Source organism: Oncorhynchus masou, chromosome 32 (assembly GCF_036934945.1).
Source record: "Oncorhynchus masou masou isolate Uvic2021 chromosome 32, UVic_Omas_1.1, whole genome shotgun sequence".
In the NCBI taxonomy this organism is placed as follows: domain Eukaryota; kingdom Metazoa; phylum Chordata; class Actinopteri; order Salmoniformes; family Salmonidae; genus Oncorhynchus; species Oncorhynchus masou.
In genome coordinates this window covers 68,379,063-68,402,203 of record NC_088243.1, presented here as the reverse complement: position 1 = coordinate 68,402,203, position 23,141 = coordinate 68,379,063, and the positions used below count along the sequence as shown (strand labels likewise).

Sequence of the window (23,141 nt, the reverse complement as noted above, 5' to 3'; positions counted from 1 at the left end):
CACAGGAAGCCTGGTGCGGGGAGCTGCCACCGGAGGACTGGTGTGTGGAGGTGGCACTGGATAGACCGGAATGTGCAGGCGCACTGGAGCCCTTGAGCACCGAGCCTGCCCAACTATACCTGGCTCGATGCCCACTCTAGCCCGGCCAATACGAGGAGCTGGTATATACCGCACCGGGCTATGCACCCGCACTGGAGACACCGTGCGCTCCACAGCATAACACGGTGCCTGCCCGGTCTCTTTAGCCCCCCGGTAAAGCACAGGAAGTTTGCGCAGGTCTCCTACCTGGCGTAGCCATACTCCTTGTGAGCCCCCCAAGAAATTTTTGGGGCTGACTCTCGGGCTTCCTTCCGTGCCGCCGTGCTTGCTTCGCCATCTCCATTCTCCTATAACCTTCTTCGCACTGCTCCATTGAATCCCAGGCGGGCTCCGGCACTCTCCCTGGGTCGACCGCCCACCTGTCTATTTCCTCCCAAGTAGTGTTGTCCTGATATTGTTGCTCCTGCTGCTGCTGTTGCTTCTCCTCATACCAAAGCCTCTCAGCTCTCGCCGCCTCCAGTTCTTCTTTGGGGTGGCGATATTCTCCAGGCTGATCCCAGGGTCCTTCTCCAAACAATTCGTCCTCCCATGTCGATAGCTCCTTTTGTTGCTCCTTGGGGTGGCTACACTCCCCTGGTTTAGCCCAGGGAGGGTCCTCTCCCGTCAAGGATTTCCTCCCAAGTCCAAAAGTCCTTTTTACACTGCTCCTGCTGCTGCCTTTGCTGTTTCTCCTGCCTGTTGACACGCTGCTTGGTCCGTTTCAGGTGGGTGATTCTGTAACGGTTTTCATGCGGTGAAGGAGAGTTGGACCAAAATGCAGCGTGTAGATTGCGATCCATGTTTAATGAACAAACGTAAACACGAAATCAATACAAATACTACAAAACAAAGAACGTAAAGAACGTAACGAAAACCGAAACTGCCTATACTAGTGGAAACTAACACAGAGACAGGAACAAGGACACTAAGGACAATCACCCACGAAACACACAAAGAATATGGCTGCCTAAATATGGTTCCCAATCAGAGACAACGATAATCACCTGACTCTGATTGAGAACCGCCTCAGGCAGCCATAGACTAACGCTAGACATCCCACAAAACCCCAAGACAAAAACACACCACAATAACCCATGTCACACCCTGGCCTGACCGAATAAATGAAGAATAAACATAATATATTTCGACCAGGGCGTGACAGGTATTGTGTTTTATCTCCCAGTGTACTGAGTGGGGTATAGCAGCTAGCATTTTAGGGCTCTATTTAATCAGATATGCTTTAGCCAACATCCGCATAGAGGTCGTTTTGATGGTGTCGGAGGGGGAACTGTGTTAGAGCTGTCCAATCCACAAGTGGCTCCCGGAACTATACCTTAAGCAGATATTGCCATTGGCGACATTACCACAGAGTCAATCCCATGCAGCCTTGTTTACAAGTTGAACACTGGAGTGTGAGATGTAATATGCACCTCGATTAGGCTGATAGAAATCCTAATTATGTCGTTGAATATTTTTTTATTTGAGTGTCGTTATTTCTATATAACCTACACTTTATCGTTCTGAGTGGGGCGGCTGCAGCTTAGTAACAATGATCGCAAGAACAGCTGCTCACCGATTTGATGGCTCCAACGCAGTTCCACCTCCGACACCACCAAAACATCCGCTATGCAGGGTGTCAGCTATCGCCTGTTAAGGCTTGATCTGATTGAATCTAGGCCTTAACCTCATGTATATGTTGAGCTTTAAGACTTTTCTCTGTCCTCTGTAAATAATTAATATCCATCAACTGTTACAAAAGAATTATGAATCAATTAAGCTATATGATGTACAGTGTTACATGGTGGAAAGATAGGTGCTTTTGCCTGTTTTCGATGTTGCATTTCATCTAACATCCAAATATTTCGATTGTGTTCTTTCCCCCCAGCAGATTCCGACACAGGTAGGTTTTATCAGAACTGAAATCACCACAGAATTGTCTACTATGTCATCCACAATAAAAAGGCCACAAAGCTAATGAATTCTGACATCACTCTGTAGCGGATACACCAGACCTTGAGGAGGGGTGGTCTGGAGGAGGGGTGGAGGAGGAGGAAGTAGGGGTGGAGGAGGAGTAGAGGGGTGAAAGAGGGGTGGAGTAGGGGGGAGGAGGGGTGGAAGAGGAGGGGGGGAAGAAGAAGTGCAGGAGGACTCGAGGGGGAAGGAGGGGTGGAGGAGTGGAGAGGGAAGGATGGGTGGTCGAGAGGGAAGGAGGAGTGGAAGAGGAGAGGAGGGGGGATGAGGGGTGAAGGAGGAGAGGGATGGAGGGGTGGAGGAGGAGTGGAGGGGGAAGGTGGAGTGGAGGGGGAAGGAGGGGTGAAGGAGGGGGAAGGAGAAGTGGAGGAGGAGTGGAGGGGGAGGAGTGCAGGGGGGAGGAGGGTGGAGGAGAAGGAAGAGGAGGTGGTGGAGGAGTGGAGAGGTAAGGAGGGGTGGTGGAGTGGGAATGAGGGGTGGAGGAGTGGGGGATTTGATCGCCTCCAGTGCTTCTCGTTCCACCCCTCCGAGTTTCATTTCTCCCCTCATTCATTTTTCATTTAAAAGGGTGACACAATATGCTCGTCGCCGAGGGGCCAAAACGCGCCATCAATTCCCCTCACACAGCGAAGGTCTGATGATCCGGTACAGCCTGAGCCTCAGTATCCCACCCCTGAACACTGTTTATCTGATCATAGAGGTTGTACCTGACAAACATGGTGGCCCATGCCCATGCTTTACAGCAGTCTAGCAGGTGTATGTAAGCGAGGATATGTACTGACTCTGAGACCTGAACAATGCCATCAGACGTGATTGGAATTCTAATTGGATTATGACAAGAAACACTTAAAAGATTTGCTATCTTTCTTCAGGTCTGTCTGGGTTTTTAGCTGCGAAAGCTTCCTGATCAAATTAGAATGAATAGATGTTAATCAATGAACTGAATGAAGAAATACTCCCAGGAGGAATAACAAATTACCTTGGAAAGTGTGAACGTTAGTAGGCGTCTAATGAGGAAGTTAATTTTAGTTATTTCTAGATGGTTGCACTACTTGAACACAGTGTATGGATTCATTAACTTTGGGGATTCTTTCAATGTAATGGCTGCAATCATGACACAACATTCATTCAATTGGTTTTAGTTGCTCTTCGTGACCTTGGTAACCTCACAGATAAATTTGCCTGTGCTTTTATACTGGAGAACATAGTGAAACTGTTTTTGTGGTGCATGCCTGTTCACAAAATGGAACATCCTCTCATCTTGCTCATTTCAGTGATTACTCAAAATGGCACTTCAATGTAATTACTGACAGACTTGCTTTAACCTGAATTTCAGCCCTAAACCAAAGACTGATTATAGTTGTATATATAGTGACTCCTGTGGCAGGCCGAGTGCAGTGCATGCTAACCAAGGTTGCCAGGTGCATGGTGTTTCCTCTGACACATTGGTCCGGCTGGCTTCCGGGTTGGATGCGCACTGTGATAAGAAGCAGTGCGGCTTGGTTGTGTTTCGGAGTACACATGGCTTTCGACCTTCATCTCCCCTGAGCCCATACGGGAGTTGTAGCGATGACACAAGATAATAATTACTAACAATTGGATACCACTAAATTGGGGATAAAAAAAATGTAGTTTTTTTATCAAATAAGATAATACATATAAATGTTAAGGACCAAGAATTGATTTGTTTTGCTCTATGGTACCATGCATACAAAAAACAATAATTGTAAGATAATTCTTGACGAGCGAACAAATGCTTGTCTTTGACTGAAACAGATAGAAATGTGTGTCACGGTGTGCCTTTATTGATCTCCTTGTCCAAGTTATTTTACTGCTTTACAAAAGTTCCAATAACACATCCATTTTCTCTGCTGCAACACCCACAGCCATATTGCCTAAGCACATTGTGCACATTCACAAAACATTTTCATTTTCTGATCCGAGCACCCATAGTTATTCATGATGGTGTGAATTACATTTTGAACCCATGAGTTTTTGTCTTACACAGTCATTGTGGCATTCCTCTTTCTTCTCCTGCAGGATTTCGGAGATGATGGCTCATTGTATGTCACCAAGGTGACCACCACCCATATGGGGAACTATAGCTGCCATGCCGACGGGTACGAGCAGCTCTCGCAGACGCACATGCTTCAGGTGAACGGTAAGCAGCCACTGCCGCTCTGCGGGAACAGAATGGTCACTCTCACACTTCCTGTCTCTACTGAGTCAAACCCAAGGGATTTTCGCTGCCAAATGCTGCTAAATCCCACCTGAGGGTGCATCCGGCTACTCTGACAGGCCACCGTCAGTATAGAGAATGGCGAGCTGAAATGCTCTGCTCTGCTTACAGAGCTTGGAACTGGATACGCAACATTAGATTGTTGAGAGTGTTGTTTTGATTGATAAATCTGTCAGAGTGATCAAACCTCTTTCCAATCTTTCAGGATTATCAATCAGTCAGATTTAGCCAATCAAATACACCTTAGTTGTGTGGAAAAGTGCTACTGTAGTTTTGAATTGAGTTTCTTTCTAATTGGAAAGGAAACCATGTCTTGTCGATGCCATTTTCATATTAGAGACATGAGTTTAGGCACATAGAAAAATATGACGTTTGCTGCTGTCTAAAAACACTCACTGCCGGCGAATTTCATTTGACCTTCAGTTGCAAAGAGACAGTTTCCATTAATGACTTTAAAGCACATATAGTTGAAGTCGGAAGTTTACATACACTTAGGTTGGAGTCATTAAACTAATTTTTCAATCACTCCACAAATTTCTTGTTAACAAACTATAGTTTTGGCAAGTCGTTTAGGACATCTACTTTGTACATGACACAAGTAATTTTTCCAACAGTTGTTTACAGACAGAGTATTTCACTTATAATTCACTGCATCACAATTCCAGTGGGTCAGAAGTTTACATACACTAAGTTGACTGTGCCTTTAAACAGCTTGGAAAATTCCATAAAACAATGTCATGGATTTAGAAGCTTCTGAAATTGTCATCAATAGGGTCAATTTGAAGTGTATCTGTGGATGTATTTTAAGGCAAACCTTCAAACTCAGTGCCTCTTTGCTTGACATCATGGCAAAATCAAAAGAAATCAGCCAAGACCTTGGAAAAACAATTGTTGACCTCCACAAGTCTGGTTCATCCTTGGGAGCAAATTCCAAATGCCCGAAGGTACCACGTCTGTACAAACAATAGTACGCAAGTATAAACACCATGGGACCACGCAGCCGTCATACTGCTCAGGAAGAAGATGTGTTCTGTCTCCTAGAGATGAACGCACTTTGGTGCAAAAAGTGCAAATCAATCCCAGAACAACAGCAAAGGACCTTGTGAAGATGCTGGAGGAAACAGGTACAAAAGTATCTATATCCACTTTAAAAACGAGTTCTATATCAACATAACCTGAAAGGCCACTCAGCAAGGAAGAAGCCACTGCTCCAAAACCGCCATAAAAAAGCCAGACTATGGTTTGCAACTGCACATGGGGACAAAGATCATACTTTTTTGGAGAAATTTCCTCTGATCTGATGAAACAAAAATAGAACTGTTTGGCCATAATGACCATCATTATGTTTTGAGGAAAAGGGGGAGGCTTGCAAGCCGAAGAACACCATCCCAACCGTGAAGCACGGGGGTGGCAGCATCATGTTGTGGGGTGCTTTGCTGCAGGAGGGACTGGTGCACATCGCAAAAGAGATGGCATCAAGAGGTAGGAAAATTATGTGGATGTATTGAAGCACCATCTCAAGACATCAGTCAGGAAGTTAAAGCTTGGTCACAAATGGGTCTTCCAAAAGGACAATGACCCCAAGCATACTTCTTAAAGTTGTGTCAAAATGGCTTAAGGACAAAAAAGGTATTGGAGTGGCCATCACAAAGCCCTTACCTCAATACTATAGAAAATGTGTGGTCAGAACTGAAAAAGCATGTGCAAACAAGGAGGCCTACAAACCTGACTCAATTACACCAGCTCTGTCGGGAGGAATAAGACAACATTCCCCCAACTTATTGTGGGAAGCTTGTGGAAGACTACCCGAAACGTTTGACCCAAGATATACAATTTAACGGCAATGCTACCAAATACTAATTGAGTGTATGTAAACTTCTGACCAACTGGGAATGTGGTGAAAGAAATAAAAGCTGAAATAAATCATTCTCTCTGCTATTATTCTGACATTTCACATTCTTAAATAAAATGGTGATCCTAACTGACCTAAGACAGGGCATTTTTGCTGGTATTAAATGTCAGGAATTGTGAAAAACTGAGTTTAAAGTTTGTATTTGAGTTTGTATTCGGCTAAGGTGTATGAAATCTTCCGACTTCAACTGTATCACTCACAGTATAGTTAATGGTAATGTTTCACTTTAATTGGTCAAATTTGTTTTTGCCTGGCCCAAGTAAATGATGCCTGGCAATTGATTTCGGAAATGGATGGGGGGAAAGTCCGTTTTTTGTGTGAACAGCCATCGGTGTTCACTGATGGGCTTTCACTCAATTATGCGCCACAACATCCCCCTTTAACTGGTAATACGTACTTTGATAATCACTGCTTTATATTATATAGAAATGCAGTATAATACATAAAAGGGAGGGAGAATATAACGTGGGAAAACTTTAGCTGTAAGCAATGCATTCATCATGGTCGAATGCTTATGATCCATAACGGTAATGCAAAACAACTGCTTTCAGCCAGATTACTCAACCAAATCTTCCCTCTTCAGGGTTTCTACATATTATTCCATTGATTAGTATCACAGGGTTTACAGGCAAGTTAATAAAGCAGCACTGAGGAATTGCGGTGCCAATTAGTGAAATAAGCCACATGAACATTACTCTTGTGCCCGGGATGTTCATGGTCTAACTTGTATACGTATTCACAAAGAATCCCTTGATTTCATAAAGTCGTCTTTCACATTCGTGTTCACCATTGTCTCTAGGGCTGTGGGGCATCCGTGTCTGCTTCCCGCTCTCTGGTGTTTGGAACCCTCTATGGGTGGCTCAGAGCTAGCGGTGAGAACAGGCCTGCTGAAAGAGTAATCACTCCTCAGAGATGAGTCTGGGCCAAGAAAAAAGCTTTCTCCATGGTGGGTGGTCAGAGAACTTTGTGGGCACCTACAATGGGGCTTGATACTTGAGATTCAACAGATAGAGGACAGAGGACTCAACGGGGCTAAGAGTCAATCTGAAACCATCCTCGAGCATGATGGCGAGGCTGTCCCCCTGAAGGGCTGTGTGTGTGTTTGTGGGAGAGGTGTGTTTGCGTGTCTGTTTGTGATGCGTGAATGTGTGTGTGCCTATGTGTGTGTGACACAAACACTTCCTTTGCAACCAACCAGTGCAGAGGGGAGGCTTGCTGTGTGATTGACAGCAGGGGATATTTATGATGGTGCTGTGTCCCATCGTCCTATAACTATGTCTCTTGTCTCTCCTAGGCAGACATCAGGCTCCAATCCTGTCGGAATCTAGATTTGAGTGGAAAAATCGTACTGACTATATTTCCTTTCAATTTGTGCCTGTCTGGGGCTAAAGGAAATGGTGATTCGAACAGGAGAAAAAAGTGTGTTTACAAATGCATGCACAGCAGAAAGATTTTTGGGAGGAGGGGGAGGAGCACCAAAGAGGAATATTTGTGAAATGTTTTACTTTCATGAAAAATAAGAAATTAATAGAGAAATACATGTATGTTTTAATAAGACCTTAGGGTCTCTTATACAAGGCATGCTGACTGTAGAATATCCATTGGGAGTAGAACAGTGCAGTTTAAAGGTCTTCCCTGTCTAAAGACAGCATGACCTCTTAAATGGTCTCCTAATTACTTGCTATCAGTGTAACCGGTGGGAATTGAACCGAGGTCCCAGTTCAATAAAATGTTGAATCACCTCTGATACCTGAACAAATTACACACTTGCTTGCATAGCATACACCTACAAAAGTAACTTTTTATGATGCTTGATATATAAAGTCAAACAATATTTTAAACTCAATGTTAGTTAGCTTTGTCAGCTGACTACCTTCACCTAACACCTAACATGGCTCGTTACCGTTGGTGTTCTGGGTGGCATTCCTGTTGGCATATTTGGCATTCCTGGATGGCCTTCCTTCAAGCTGAGGCAGGTTGTTGGCACTAGGTTCTAGGAACCAGAATGCTACTGGAAAGCAGATGGCCATGGGACCAAACCACCCTGTAGTCTCACACTCACCTGGCTGGCCAAAGACTTCCTCTCTCCAATCAAGCCAACAGGAAGTATTCTCTGCATCCAGTGGCCCTCCACTTCTCTTTCCAATGACAGCCTGCCAGGGTAGCACTCTACTCTGCAGCCTTGGTGTTACTGCTCTTTTGGATGTCTATTTTTAATGGAATTACTGGCATTTCTGTCAAACACAGTTTTACCAAACAAGTGTTATAGAAATCTGTTATTTCTTTCAGCTCCTTCTCCTCCATCCCCCTGTCTGAGGTTTTGACTAGATAACACATCCACAAAGGAGCTATATCGTAAAAATGTATGAAAAAATAATTGAAGGTGACGATAAGCCATAAGGTTAGCAGTGTGATTAAGGTTATGGTTAGGTGTAGGGTCAGGGTTAGGGTTAGATTTAAAATCAGAAGTTAGATTGTAGAAATGGGCAGTGTTTATAACTTTGTGGCTGTGTTAACAAGTGATGAACCTTGCCTGACAAAATGTTGCACAGAATCAATGGCCAGCCCCACCGAGGTTCTCTATTTTATTGATCTAGATTTGTTTGGTTTGCGCGGTTCTTGCTGAGCACACCAATGTTGTTAACGGCATTCAATGTATGCTGGAAATGCACTTGATCCTATTGATAGTATGTTAATGCAGAGTGAGAAGTTAAATGGACTTGGCAGACACTATAAAAGAGAACTTCTCATCCAATAAGGCTGCCTCGATCCTCAAAAGCCCTTTCAATTTCAATGGAGTATGTGGGCCTGCATTTATCTCCTCTCTTTTATTCTCTTCCCTCTTCCCACAATGCAGTTCCTCCCGTCATCCGAGTCTACCCAGAGAGCCAGGCCCGGGAGCCAGGGGTGACGGCCAGTCTCCGGTGCCATGCGGAGGGTATCCCTAACCCACAACTGGCATGGCTGAAGAATGGCATGGACATCGCTACCAAGCTGTCTAAGCAGCTCACCCTGCAAGGTGGGTACAATCTAGTTTCTGGGGGCAAGTGGGTTATCAGATCTAGCTGGCATACATCTGAGTAGTGTTCAGTAGGGCACACTGAAGCAAAATGTTTTGCAACCAAAATGGAAGATCTGTGTAATTACATTCCTGATGGCGCCGGAGGGTAGGGTTGCTGTCTTATCGGCTTACAACCAATCATGCTAATTTGTTTTTTTTTCGCGTTGTTCGTAACTTGTTTTGTACATAATGTTGCTGCTACCGGCTTTTATGACCGAAAAGAGCTTCTGGACATCAACTGGGATTATTCACCTCAAATTGGACGAGGAGTTCTTCTTCAATGAGTCTGACGTGAGGGATATACTGCAGACACCCGACCAGGCCCCGATCCCTGTGATTTGCTCGAGAAGGAAACAGAGATTGAGGCAAAAGATCAGGGTGCCTTAGGAGGATCAGGCGACGAGTGCCTAATCTGCTCTTGCCTTCCATTCTGCTAGCTAACTTTCAATTGCTGGAAAATGAATGGGACAAACTGAAAGCACATATATCCTACCAACAGGCATAAAAAACTGTATTATCTTAAGTTTCACCGAATCGCGGCTGAACAACGACATTAAGAACATACAGCTTGCCTCCCGGGTGGCGCAGTGGTTAAGGGCGGTGTACTGCAATGCCAGCTGTGCCATCAGAGACTCTGGGTTCACGCCCAGGCTCTGTCGTAACCGGCCGTGACCGGGAGGTCCGTGGGGCGACGCAGAATTGGCCTAGCGTCGTCCGGGTTAGGGAGGGCTTGGTCGGTAGGGATGTCCTTGTCTCATCGCGCACCAGCGACTCCCGTGGCGGGACGGGCGCAGTGCGCGCTAACCAAGGTTGCCAGGTACACAGTGTTTCCTCCGGCACATTGCTGCGGCTGGCTTCCGGGTTGGATGTGCGCTGTGTTAAGAAGTAGTGCGGCTGGTTGGGTTGTGTATCAGAGGACGCATGACTTTCAACCTCTGTCTCTCCCGAGCCCGTACGGGAGTTGTAGCAATGAGACAAGATAGTAGCTACTACAACAATTGGATACCACGAAATTGGAGAGAAAAAGGGGTAAGAAAAAGAATAATAAATAAAAAAATAAAAAGAACATACAGCGGTCGGGTTATACACTCTATCGGCAAGACAGAACAGCAGCCCCCGGTAAGATACTGGCGGGGGCCTATGCATTTATGTAAACAACAGCTGGTGCAGAATATCTAAGGAAGTCTCAAGCTATTGCTTGCCTGCAGTAGAGTATCTCATGATAAGCTGTAGACCACACTGTCTACCGAGAGAGTTTCCATCTGTATTTTTTGTAGCTGTCTACATTCCATCACAGAGCAAGGTTGGCACTAAATGAGCTGTATTCCGCCATAAGCAAACAGGAAAACGCTCATCCAGAAGTGGCACACCTAGTGGCCGATGACTTTAATGCAGGAAAACATAAATCAGTTTTACCTAATATCTATCAGCATGTTAAATGTGCAACCAGGGGGAAAACATTTTTCGACCACCTTTACTCCACACACAGAGATGCGTACAAAGCTCTCCCTCGCCCTCCATTTGGCAAATCTGACCATAACTCTATCCACCTGATTCCTGTTCACAAGCAAAAATTAAGGCAGGAAGCACCAATCACTCAGTCTATAAAAAAGTGGTCAGATGAAGCAGATGCTAAACTAATGTTTGGCAAGCACAGACTGGAATATGTTCCTGGATTCTTCCAATGGCATTGAGGACTACACCACATCAGTCACTGGCTTTATCAGTGACTGTACGTACATACCCCAACCAGAATCCATGGATTACAGGCAACATTCACACTGAGCTAAAAGGTAGAGCTGCCGCTTTCATGGAGCGGAACTCTAACATGGAAGCTTACAAGAAATCCCACTATGCCCTCCGACGAACCATCAAACAGGCAAAGCGTCAATACAGGACTAAGATCGAATCATACTACAGCAGCTCCAACACTCTTCGGCTGTGGCAGGGCTTGAAAACTATTACAGACTACAAAAGGAAGCACAGCCGAGAGCTGCCAAGTGACATGAGCCTACCAGATGAACTAAATAACTTCTATGCTCGTTTCGAGGCAAGTAACACTGAAACATGCATGAGAGCATCAGCTGTTCTGGATGACTGTGTGATCACGCTCTCTGCAGCCGATGTGAGTAAGACCTTTAAACAAGTCAACATTCACTAGGCCGCTGGGCCAGACGGATTACAAGGATGTGTACTCCGAGCATGCGCTGACCAGCTGGCAAGTGTCTTCACTGACATTTTCCAGCTCTCCCTGTCTGAGTCTGAAATACCAACATTTTTCAAGCAGACTACCATAGCACCTGTGCCAAAGAACACTAAGGTAACCTGCCTAAATGACTACCGACCCGTAGTACTCACGTCTGTAGCCATGAAATGCTTTGAAAGGCTGGTCATGGCTCACATCAACACCATTATCCCAGAAACCCTAGACCCACTCCAATTTGCATACCGCACCAACAGATCCACAGATGGTGCAATCTCTATTGCACTCCACACTGCCCTTTCCCACCTGGACAAAAGGAACACCTATGTGAGAATACTATTCATTGACAATAGCTCAGCGTACCGCACCATAGTGCCCTCAAAGCTAAGGACCCTGGGACTTAACATCTCCCTCTGCAACTGGATCCTGGACTTTCTGATGGGCCACCCCCCGGTGGTAAGGGTAGGTAACAGCACATCTACCAAGCTGATCCTCAAAACGGGGGCCCCTCGGGTGCGTGCTCAGTCCCCCCCTTTTCAAGTTCCTTGGCGTCCACATCACCAACAAACTAACATGGTCCAAACACACCAAGACAGTCGTGAGGAGGGCACAAAAAAACCTATTCCCCCTTAGGAGATTGAAAAGATTTGGCATTGGTCCCCAAATCTTCAAAAGGTTTTACAGCTGCACCATCGAGAGCTTGCTGATGGGTTGCATCACTTCCTGGTATGGCAACTGCTCAGCCTCCGACCGCAAGGAACTACAGAGGGTAGTGCGTATGGCCCAGTACATCACCGGGGCCAAGCTCCTGCTATCCAGAACCTCTATACCAGGCGGTGTCAGAGGAAGGCCCTAAAAATAGTCAAAGACTCCAGCCACCCTAGTCATAGACTGTTCTCTCTGGTACTGCATGGCAAGCGGTACCGGAGCGCCAAGTCTAAGTCCAGGAAGCTTCTAAACAGCTTCTACCCTCAAGCCATAATACTCCTGAACAGCTAATCTAATGCCTACCCAGACAATTTGCACCCCCCCCCCCTACACACAGTGCTGCTACTCTCTGTTATTATCTATGCATAGCCACTATAATAACCCTACCTGCATGTACATAATTACCTCAATTACCTCGACACTGGTGCCCCCACACATTGACACATTGACTCTGTACCGGTACCGCCTGTATATAGCCCCACTATTGTTATTTACTGCTGCTCTTTAATTTTATGTTTTTCTTATCTGTTACTTTTTTTGGGGGGGGTTGATTTCTTAAAACTGTATTGTTGGTTAAGGGCTTGCAAGTAAGTATTTCACTATAAGGTATTCGGTGCATGTGACAAATAAAATTTGATTTGAATTATTGAACAGCTGTTACCACTCTATTTCACTCCATTTCAAAGCTTTTTCCACCTACTGAACAAAACCCTGGTTTAGTATACTGGATATACCTCATATCTTTTCCTAGTGCTTTCTTCCACATGAATGACAGGTCCAGTGTTCAACCCCTGAATCAGTTCTCAGTGGTGTCATACCTAAATCATTCCCCAGATGTGCAGACACCCTAGCGTTAGCGACAACTAGATCAACTCAATACACAATGACTCCTACTGCATGGGGCAACTCTTAAAAGTCTCTCATTTTGACTTCTTCCAATTCTGTTAAAACCCCTCACTGTCCTGCCTCCTATCTTATTAGACTCAGTTATGTAGGGGTGACTTTGATCAAAATTGCCAGGCGTCGCTGAGAGAGGAACTGCAAATGGTATTTTATTTGTCTGTGTCACACTTACTGACAATGTGTGTACGCACCTGTGTGTGTGTCTGTCTGTGTGTGTGTGTGTGTGTGTGCGTGTGTGTGAACACGCACTCATGTTATTTTTTTGTCAACCAGCTAACGGAAGCGAGGTGCACATCAGCAACGTCCACTTCGAGGACACGGGGGCATACAGCTGCATTGCCAAAAACGACGCCGGGGTGGACGAGGACATCTCCTCTCTGTTTGTGGAGGACTCAGCGCGCAAGACCCGTATGTCATGATGTCTACTTTGTCCCTCTGTCTGTCTGTGTGTCCTTTCCTGGGGATAATGGAGACACGCAGCTCAAAACACTAAATAATTCATCCAGTCTCTTAATAGTTTATAACCTCCAAAGTAATAATAGAACTTATGCTAGAGAAATAACAGAGATAGCGACATTCTGGATTATCTAGTGCTCAGGTGGTTAGGCTACAGAGATCAGTGGGACCTCTTCTAGTACAATGTTAATGGTCGTGTTGTGTAGAATCCTTAAGTTTATTTCCAACTCAGAATTTTCTTTAATTGAAATGAATACAGCTTTAGGATGAATTTTATGGTGGCCCTAAGGGACAACATAGTGTTATGATACAAATATGTGCTCAGATCAGACACAGTCCCATTCATTGACTCTGTCATTATTGTTGGCCTTTCCAAAATGTCAAAATCACCAACCAATGATTGTGACCATGTTGTCGCTAATTCTCTCCTCTCCTAATAACGGCACAAAAAAGCAGACACAGCAACTCTTACTTTCAAGTCACTCACATGTCTCCTTCGATGATACAATAGGTTTAGCTGCTGTCCCAGTGGCAGTGATACACTCCAAACATGCCGTCACACATCACAGGATCAAACTCTCTAGGGTCAGAAGTCAGTCAGTTGCCTCCTTTGAAGTTTTGAAGCCACCGAGTGTGATGAAACTGCTCAGTGGGTTGAAACACACACTGGCAACCATTTTGGATCATCCTCAACCCAGAGAACATACTTACTCTCTGGGGTCAGAAGTCAATCAGTTGCCTCATTTGAAACTTTGAAGCCACTGTGTATGATGAAATTGCTGAGGGGGTTGGCAGGTTGGTGACCATTTTACATCCACAACCCATAGTCAACAACAAAGAGATAGCACGGAGCATTTTGAAATAGTCCACCATTATATTAGAAGGAAAAACAAATAATTAAATGGATAGGGCGCACAGTTCAACTACCCAGCAGCACTCCCGAATGCATGTTTGACCTAGTCTGGTCTCTCCTTATTACCCCAGTGGAGTGCCTGCTTATCCAAGAGCTTGGGTTGCATCTCTAGCCCCGAGGCTATGCTAGCGCTCTGAGTTAGTGTGTAAGCTGAAGCTCGGCTGTGGATGCATCCCTCCACTCTCTCTTATCAGAGAGAGAGAGAGAGAGAGAGAGAGAGAGAGAGAGAGAGAGAGAGAGAGAGAGAGAGAGTGGGCTATACAGTAGCCTTACAGTTGGAAATTGAACACCACTATGTTAATGACACTTTTGAGTTATTTACTGACATACTGTAGCCTACTTTCTCATACCCATATTTTAACATCCACTTGTGAAAGAGACTTGTGATCAGCTGACACGTGTGATATGGTCTGTGTGAAATGCCCTCCATATAACCAGGGTAACTAGTGTCCCTAGGCTGGCAGACTTTAACCTTAGAAAACCTATTCCTAGATATCTGCCCATTCTCTCTTTCCTGCCTCCCTCTCCTCCCACAATCCCTCTCTCCGATTGGATAACTGTCTGCTGTGCCTCAGTAGATGTCGGCCCCTCAATGACCTCCCATCTGGGAACGAAACAACGAAACAACGATTCAACCTCATCCCCAAAGCAGTCTACCAGCATTTGTTAGAGCTTGTTCTCCTTCATATCATCCATTCCATTTTTAGGTAGATGTGGTGTCATTCTACATCTTATATTTTATTTTCTCCTGTCCACTAGTTCCAATTTGTGAGTTATCACTTGCAAATGGCTCATTCGGCTACATAAATGGTTCATACATCAGATATCTAGTTTATAGAAATAAATGTGATATCTTGACAGCCTTATTCAACATAGTGTTGATAGATTGCTGAAGTGGTCACCGTAATAGTAAGCAGCAGATGAGGTGAGAGACATGATAGTCTGAGCAAAAAGTGAACACCACTCAGCAGATTCACCCAGAGCTCGTTCAAAGTCAAAAACCTGTTTCTCGCCACCACGTTAAAGTTAATTGTTTTCTTGACGTCGTTGGTGCGCTTCATCGCCTTCGAATAAATGAGCAGACTATATTCAGAGTGGTCTTTAGTCAACTGTCACCCGTGGTGGAGCGCAATTAATCTGACAGGAATTGCTGTTAAACTGGCATGAATATCTGCCCTTCACTCCAATTATTTCTGGAGCGTCGGACGTCCGTGAGGCAGGGGTGTTTGTTGGTGTTGGTGTAGGTTAACACCAGCCAATGCACAGAGAGAGGGACATGGGCCTACGGCCTATGCATGTGAGTACTGTGTGTATGTTTGAGTGTGTGTCAACTTGAGTGTATTAATGCGAGTGTCAATGTGTGCGTGTGTGGGTCAACGAGTGTGTGTGCAGGTGTATGTCAATCGATGCCTAACACAGTTGATCACATCAAGCTTTCACACTGTGTTGGCCATGGTTTAAAGTCCCAAGCTATGCAGAAAGCTAACCTGTGGTGCCAGCATCAGCTGTGCCATGGCCTGTCTGTCTGTCTGTCTGTCTGTCTGTCTGTCTGTCTGTCTGTCTGTGGTTCTGTCTGTGGGTCTGTGTGGGTCTATCTGTCTGGTTGTGGGTCTGTTTGTGGGTCTGTCTGTCTGTCTGTCTGTCTGTCTGTCTGTCTGTCTGTCTGTCTGTCTGTCTGTCTGTCTGTCTGTCTGTCTGTCTGTCTGTCTGTCTGTCTGTCTGTCTGTCTGTCTGTCCCTGTGTGTCCAGGGCTTTTGATGACACTGACCTTCATGTCCCCTGGGCTAGGGCTAGCAGCCATTTATCTTTTATTCATTCGGCCATTTCTGAGGACGGCAGCTTTTCTATCACCAAGGCTTGTCAAAAATGAGGCAATTTCATGATGTGCGGCGCTTGGCGGTCAAATGGTGCACAGTCACACACTGTAACAGGTGATGCCACAGTCCTGGAGAGGCTGTGTCTATGAAGGCTCCAGCTTTGGGATGACTGTCTGTCACTGAATGTGTTACGCCACGTTTGAGAACACTTGTCTAAAGCAACTCTGTCTGGCTGTGGGTCTGTCTGTCTGGATGTGGGTCTGTCTGGCTGGCTGTGGGACTGTCTGTCTGGTTGGCTGTGGGTCTGTCTCTCTGGCTGTGGGTCTATCTGCAGGTGCTCCATTGTGAAGCATTTGTAAGGCCTTTGTATGGCATCCTTGAGCTTGTGTCATGCATGTATGGTGCATTATTGTGAAGTATTTACAACAGTATTTGGGTCCAGGAAACCCATAGGGAGTGCAGACTTTTGTTATAGCCTAGCACTAATACACCTAATTCAACACATTATCGAGCCCTTAGTTGAATCAGCCTTAAGCCCAAATCAAACGGGAAAGCCTTTTTTTAACGCGCGTGAACGAGCGTGTACACACTGGAATTAGAATGCAGAGATGTGAACGGAAGAAAACAGATGGGCTCCAGAGTCAACGGTGTCTATGGCGTCATAGCGCATCAAATTAGAAAGCAAGTCTATTTTTCTCATGTCTACAAAGAGCAATGCTGGTAAAATAAGAAGATAAATTGCTTGGGTCATTTGTAGAAAAGGAATTAGAGGAATTGCTATGATCTTCCCTATGCTAAGTAGACTACGCTACGCAGTGTAAATAAATAGATGCTCTCTACTCTCACATTTATTTGCTGGGGTGATTTTGGCTTTATAGGGTATTTTGAATGGGAGAACCACAGTTTTATTTTACGGCCCAGCACTAACTTGCCAATTTCAATGAATCATAAAGTTAAATCAGCCTCAAAGGACATTGCTAATGACTGTATTGTAAGGCCAGTGTGTGGCATTATGACAACTCAGTGAAGGCTGTCACTTTTCTCCCAGACGTAAATACACTGAGTGTACAAAACATTAAGAAATGTAGGGTAGGGTATAGAGGTATGGTTCCCCAACTGGCGACCCACAGGCCACATTTAATTTGGCCCGGCCAAGCTTTCTTAAAAATAGTTATACAGTACCAGTAAAAATTTGGACACCTACTCATTCAAGGGTTTTTCTTAATTTTTTACTATTTTCTACATTGTAGAATAATAGTGAAGACATGAAAACTATGAAATAACACATGTGGAATCATGTAGTAACCAAAAAGTGTTAAACAAATAAAATATATATTATATTTTAGATTCTTCAAAGTAGCCACCCTTTGCCTTGATGACAGCTTTGCACACTCTTTTCATTCTCTCAACCAGCTTCATGAGGAATGCTTTTCCAACAGTCTTGAAGGAGTTTCCACAAATGTTGAGCACTTGTTGGCTGCTTTTCCTTCTCTCTGCGGTCCAACACATCAAAACCATCTCCATTTGTTTGATGTCGGATGATTGTGGAGGCCAGGTCATCTAATGCAGCACTCCATCACTATCCCATGGCAGTCCTCATGAGAGCCAGTTTCATCATAGGGCTTGATGGTTTTTGCGACTGCACTTGAAGAAACGTTCAACGCTTTTGAAATGTCCCACATTGACTGACCTTCATGCCTTAAAGTAATGATGGACTCTCATTTCTCTTTGCTCATTTGAGCATTTCTTGCCATAATATGCACTTGGTATTTTACCAAATCTTCTGTATACCACCCCTACCTTTTCACAACACAACTGATTGGCTCAAATGCATTAAGAAGGAAATAAATTCCACAAATTAACTTTTAACAAGGCACACCTGTTCATTGAAATACATTCCAGGTGACTACCTCATGAAGCTGGTTGAGAGAACACTGTCATCAAGGCAAAGGGTGGATACTTTGAAGAATCTCAAAAATAAAACATGTTTTCATTTGTTTAACACTTTTTTGATTGCTACTTGATTCCATATGTGTTATTTCATAGTTTTGATGTCTTCACTATTATTAACAAATTTAGAAAATAGTAAAAATAAAGAAAAACCCATGAATGAGTAGGTGTGTCCAAACCTTTGACAGGTACTGTGTATAATGATATTTGTTTAAATTGTTGGACATAAGACTGTAAAAACACCAGCAAATCAGCTCCAAGAGATTGTAATTTCGGGAAATCTGTTCCAAAGTATTCCCACACATAATAGAGAGATATACACTGAGAGTACAAAACATTAAGAACACCTGCTCTTTCCATGACATCGACTGACCCGGTGAATCGAGGTGAAAGCTTGGATCCCTTTTAAATCCTCTTCAATCAGTGTAGATGAAGGAGAAGAGAGAGATGAAAGAAGGATTTTTAAACTCGAGACAATTGAGACATAGATTGTATGTATGGCATTCAGATGGGGCGCCAGGCTACCCGTCTTTACATGCACCTGTCACAATCATTACCCGCAGCAGCGCTCATTGGACTTACCTGGACACCTTCACGTGGTTGATTGCCCCTGTATATCTGTCTGTTCCTTTGTGGTGTTCCCGGTGTCCTCATGAATTGTTGTTATGTGTTCCTGTCCAGACGCTGTTCCTGTTCTGTTTCATGTCCTTCAGTTATAAACCTTCACTCCCTGTACCTGCTTCTCATCTCCTGCTTCAATCCTTCTTTTAAAATACCAAAATATTGAAGTGACTTTGAACAGGGTGTAACGGCTTTCTTCTGTTGAAGGAGGAGCGGACCAAAATGCAGCGTGGTACTTTTGAGACATATTTATTGAAGAACAAAAAAACACGAACAATACAAAAACAACAAAACGGAAACGTGAAAACCTAAACAGTCCTATCTGGTGAAGACACAGAGACAGGAACAATCACCCACGAAAACACTCAAAGAATATGGCTACCTAAATATGGTTCCCAATCAGAGACAACGAAAATCACCTGACTCTGATTGAGAACCGCCTCAGGCAGGCATAGACTATGCTATACACCCCACACAACCCCAAGACGAAACACACCACAAATAAACCCATGTCACACCCTGGCCTGACCCAACAAATGAAGATAAACATAATAAATATAGACCAGGGCGTGACAGAACCCCCCCCCTAAGGTGCGGACTCCCGGACGCACATCAAAACAATAGGGAGGGTCCGGGTGGGCGTCTGTCCATGGTGGCGGCTCCGGCTCCGGAGCGGGACGTGGAACCCACTCTATAAATGTCTTAGTCCCCCCTCCTCGCGTCCTAGGATAGTCCACCTTTGCCGCCGACCATGACCTAGTAGTCCTCACCCAGAACCCCACTGGACTGAGGGGCAGCTCGAAACTGAGGGGCAGCTCGCGACTGAGGTGCAGCTCGGGACTGAGGGGCAGCTCGGGACTGAGGGGCAGCTCGGGACTGAGGGACAGCTCGGGACTGAGGGGCAGCTCGAGACTGAGGGGCAGCTCGGGACTGAGGGGCAGCTCGGGACTGAGGTGCAGCTCAGCACTGAGAGGAAGCTCGGGACTGAGAGGAAGCCCAGCACTGAGAGGAAGCCCAGCACTGAGAGGAAGCCCAGCACTGAGAGGAAGCTCAGCACTGAGAGGAAGCTCAGCCAGGTATTTGGATCCGGCAGATCCTGGCTGGTTGACAGTTCTGGCAGATCCTGGCTGACTGGCAGATCTGGAAGAGTCTGGTTGACTGGCAGATCTGGAAGAATTTGGTTGACTGGCAGATCTGGAAGAGTCTGGCTGACTGGCGGATCTGGAAGAGTCTGGCTGACTGGCGGATCTGGAAGAGTCTGGCTGCCTGGCGGATCAGGAAGAGTCTGGCTGACTGGCAGATCTGGAAGAGTCTGGCTGACTGGCGGATCTGGAAGAGTCTGGCTGACTGGCAGATCTGGAAGAGTCTGGCTGACTGGCAGATCTGGAAGAGTCTGGCTGACTGGCAGATCTGGAAGAGTCTGGCTGACTGGCAGATCTGGAAGAGTCTGGCTGACTGACGGATCTGGCTGCTCCATGCTGACTGGCAGCTCTGGCTGCTCCATGTAGACTGACAGTTCTGGTGGCTTCTTGCAGACTGACAGCTCTGGCTGCCCCATGAAGACTGACAGCTCCTTGCAGACTGACAGCTCCTTGCAGACTGAGAGCTCCTTGTAGACTGGCAGCTCCTTGCAGACTGGCAGCTCCATGCAGACTGGCAGCTCCGGCTGCTCCATGCAGACTAACAGCTCTGGCTGCTCCATGTAGACTGACAGCTCTGGTTGCTCTATGTAGACTGACAGCTCTGGCTGGTCCATGTAGACTGACAGCTCTGGCTGCTCCATGTAGACTGACAGCTCTGGCTGCTCCATGTAGACTGACAGCTCTGGCTGCTCCATGTAGACTGACAGCTCTGGCTGCTCCATGCAGACTGACAGCTCTGGCTGCTCCATGCAGACTGACAGCTCGGGCTGCGCTAAACAGGTGGGAGACTCCAGCAGCGCTGTAGAGGAGGAAGACTCTGGCTGCGCTAAACAGGCGGGAGACTCCAGCAGCGTAGGAGTGGAGGAAGGCTCTGGATGCGCTAAACAGGTGGGAGACTCCAGCAGCGCAGGAGAGGAGAAAAGCTCCGACAGCGCTGAACATGCAGGAGGCTCCGGCAGCGCAGGAGAGGAGAAAGGCTCCGGTAGCGCTGGAGAGGAGAGGAGCACTGTAGGCCTGATGCGTGGTGCTGGCACTGTTGGTACTGGGCCGAGGACACGCACAGGAAGCCTGGTGCGGGGAGCTGCCACCGGAGGACTGGTGTGTGGAGGTGGCACTGGATAGACCGGACCGTGCAGGCGCACTGGAGCTCTTGAGCAACGAGCCTGCCCAACTTTACCTGGCTCGATGCCCACTCTAGCTCGGCCAATACGAGGAGCTGGTATGTACCGCACCGGGCTATGCACCCACACTGGAGACACTGTGCGCTCCACAGCATAACACGGTGCCTGCCCGGTCTCTTTAGCCCACCGGTAAGCACAGGAAGTTTGCGCAGGTCTCCTACCTGGCGTAGCCATACTCCCTGTGAGCCCCCGCCCAATACATTTTTGGGGCTGACTCTCGGGCTTCCAACCGCGTCGCCGTGCTGCCTCTTCATACCAGCACCTCTCTGCTTTCGTCGCCTCCAGTTCTTCCTTGGGATGGCGATATTCTCCAGGCTGAACCCAGGGTCCTTTACCGCCCAGTTCGTCCTCCCATGTCCATTCCTTCTCTCGCTGCACCTTGGGGCGGCTACACTCCCCTGGTTTAACCCAGGGTCCTCTCCCGTCGAGGATTTCCTCCCAAGTCCAGAAAGTTTTGTCAACCTGCTCCTGCTGCGGCTGTTGCCTGTTACCACGCCGCTTGGTCCTGTTGTGGTGGGTGATTCTGTAACGGCTTTCTTCTGTTGAAGGAGGAGCGGACCAAAATGCAGCGTGGTACTTTTGAGACGTATTTATTGAAGAACGAAAAAACACAAACAATACAAAAACAACAAAACGGAAACATGAAAACCTAAACAGTCCTATCTGGTGAAGACACAGAGACAGGAACAATCACCCACGAAAACACTCAAAGAATACGGCTACCTAAATATGGTTCCCAATCAGAGACAACGAAAATCACCTGACTCTGATTGAGAACCGCCTCAGGCAGCCATAGACTATGCTATACACCCCACACAACCCCAAGACGAAACACACCACAAATAAACCCATGTCACACCCTGGCCTGACCCAACAAATGAAGATAAACATAATAAATATAGACCAGGGCGTGACACAGGGTATGGTAGGGGCCAATGGTTTGATTTGATTTTGATTCGATTTGGTGGTAGGTGCCAGGCGCACCGGTTTGAGTGTGTCAAGAACTGCAACGCTACTGTGTTTTTCACTCTCAGTTTGCCGTGTGTATCAAGAATGGTCCTCCACCTAAACGTCATCCAGCCAACTTCACACAACTGTGGGAAGCATTGGAGTCAACATGATCCAGCATCACTGTGGAATGTTTTCGACACCTTGTAGAGCATGCCCTGACGAATTGAGGCTGAGGGCTAAAAGTGGTGAAACTCAGTATTAAGATGGTGTTCCTAATGTTTTGTATTCTCAGTGTATATATGATTCAAAAGGTACAGTGAGGCTACAATTCAAAAAGTGAAGTTTCCATCACTGGGAGACTTAACATATTGCTGCCTGGAAAGCACTTATTTGAAACCATCCAACACATTTATCCTGCTTTTTCTCCTGACGATGTAAAATCACATGGGTAGCTCCATGCGGGACCAGATTTTCAATGGGCGTTTCAACTTCTCGCTGACCAATTACTTGCACTTTTGAAATATTCAAGGATATTTCCAACCCAGGATTAAACGGTTGGATATTTTCTTCTTAAAAAAAAACTTTCCCCCACTCCAGAGACTTCATCCTCCAATTATAGAACTGTCTTGCGCCTTCGAAGAATTCCATTTCAGCATTATTCCGTATCGTACGACCAGGGTATTTCTCAAACCAGCTGAAGTTATCCCTCCAGTGACGAAGCGTCCTTAATTAAATCTTCAGGATTAAGCTGCTGAAAGTAACTGCAGCAACAAAAAAAACAAAAAAACCCTAGTTGAACATTAATCCATATACAGCAATTCATGGAATTGGAACAGGAAACATTTAGGTTGATGCACACTTAAGTTGGTGGTGATACAGCATAGTTGTTAGTGGGCAAAACTTTCGTGTCTGAACAGACTTTTCATCATTCCCTTTAAAAAAACATTACATGTCCATATTTAGTGTAGGTAATCACATTCTCACAATTCTTTGTATGGTATTTTAGAAACTTATTTTCAATCTTTCCATAAATTT

At 45.8% G+C, this 23,141-nt stretch overlaps 1 protein-coding gene across 2 annotated transcripts in view; it reads left to right on the top strand.

Moving 5' to 3' along the window:
• The window catches only part of LOC135526510 (follistatin-related protein 5-like), a 211,914-nt gene that overhangs the window by 156,194 nt on the left and 32,579 nt on the right, over positions 1-23,141 (top strand). For both annotated transcript variants that reach the window (XM_064954946.1, XM_064954944.1), the window contains exons 8-10: positions 4,090-4,210; positions 9,058-9,219; positions 13,349-13,483. In XM_064954946.1, coding sequence (XP_064811018.1) covers positions 4,090-4,210; positions 9,058-9,219; positions 13,349-13,483 — 418 coding nt within the window. The remainder of the gene's footprint in view (positions 1-4,089; positions 4,211-9,057; positions 9,220-13,348; positions 13,484-23,141) is intronic.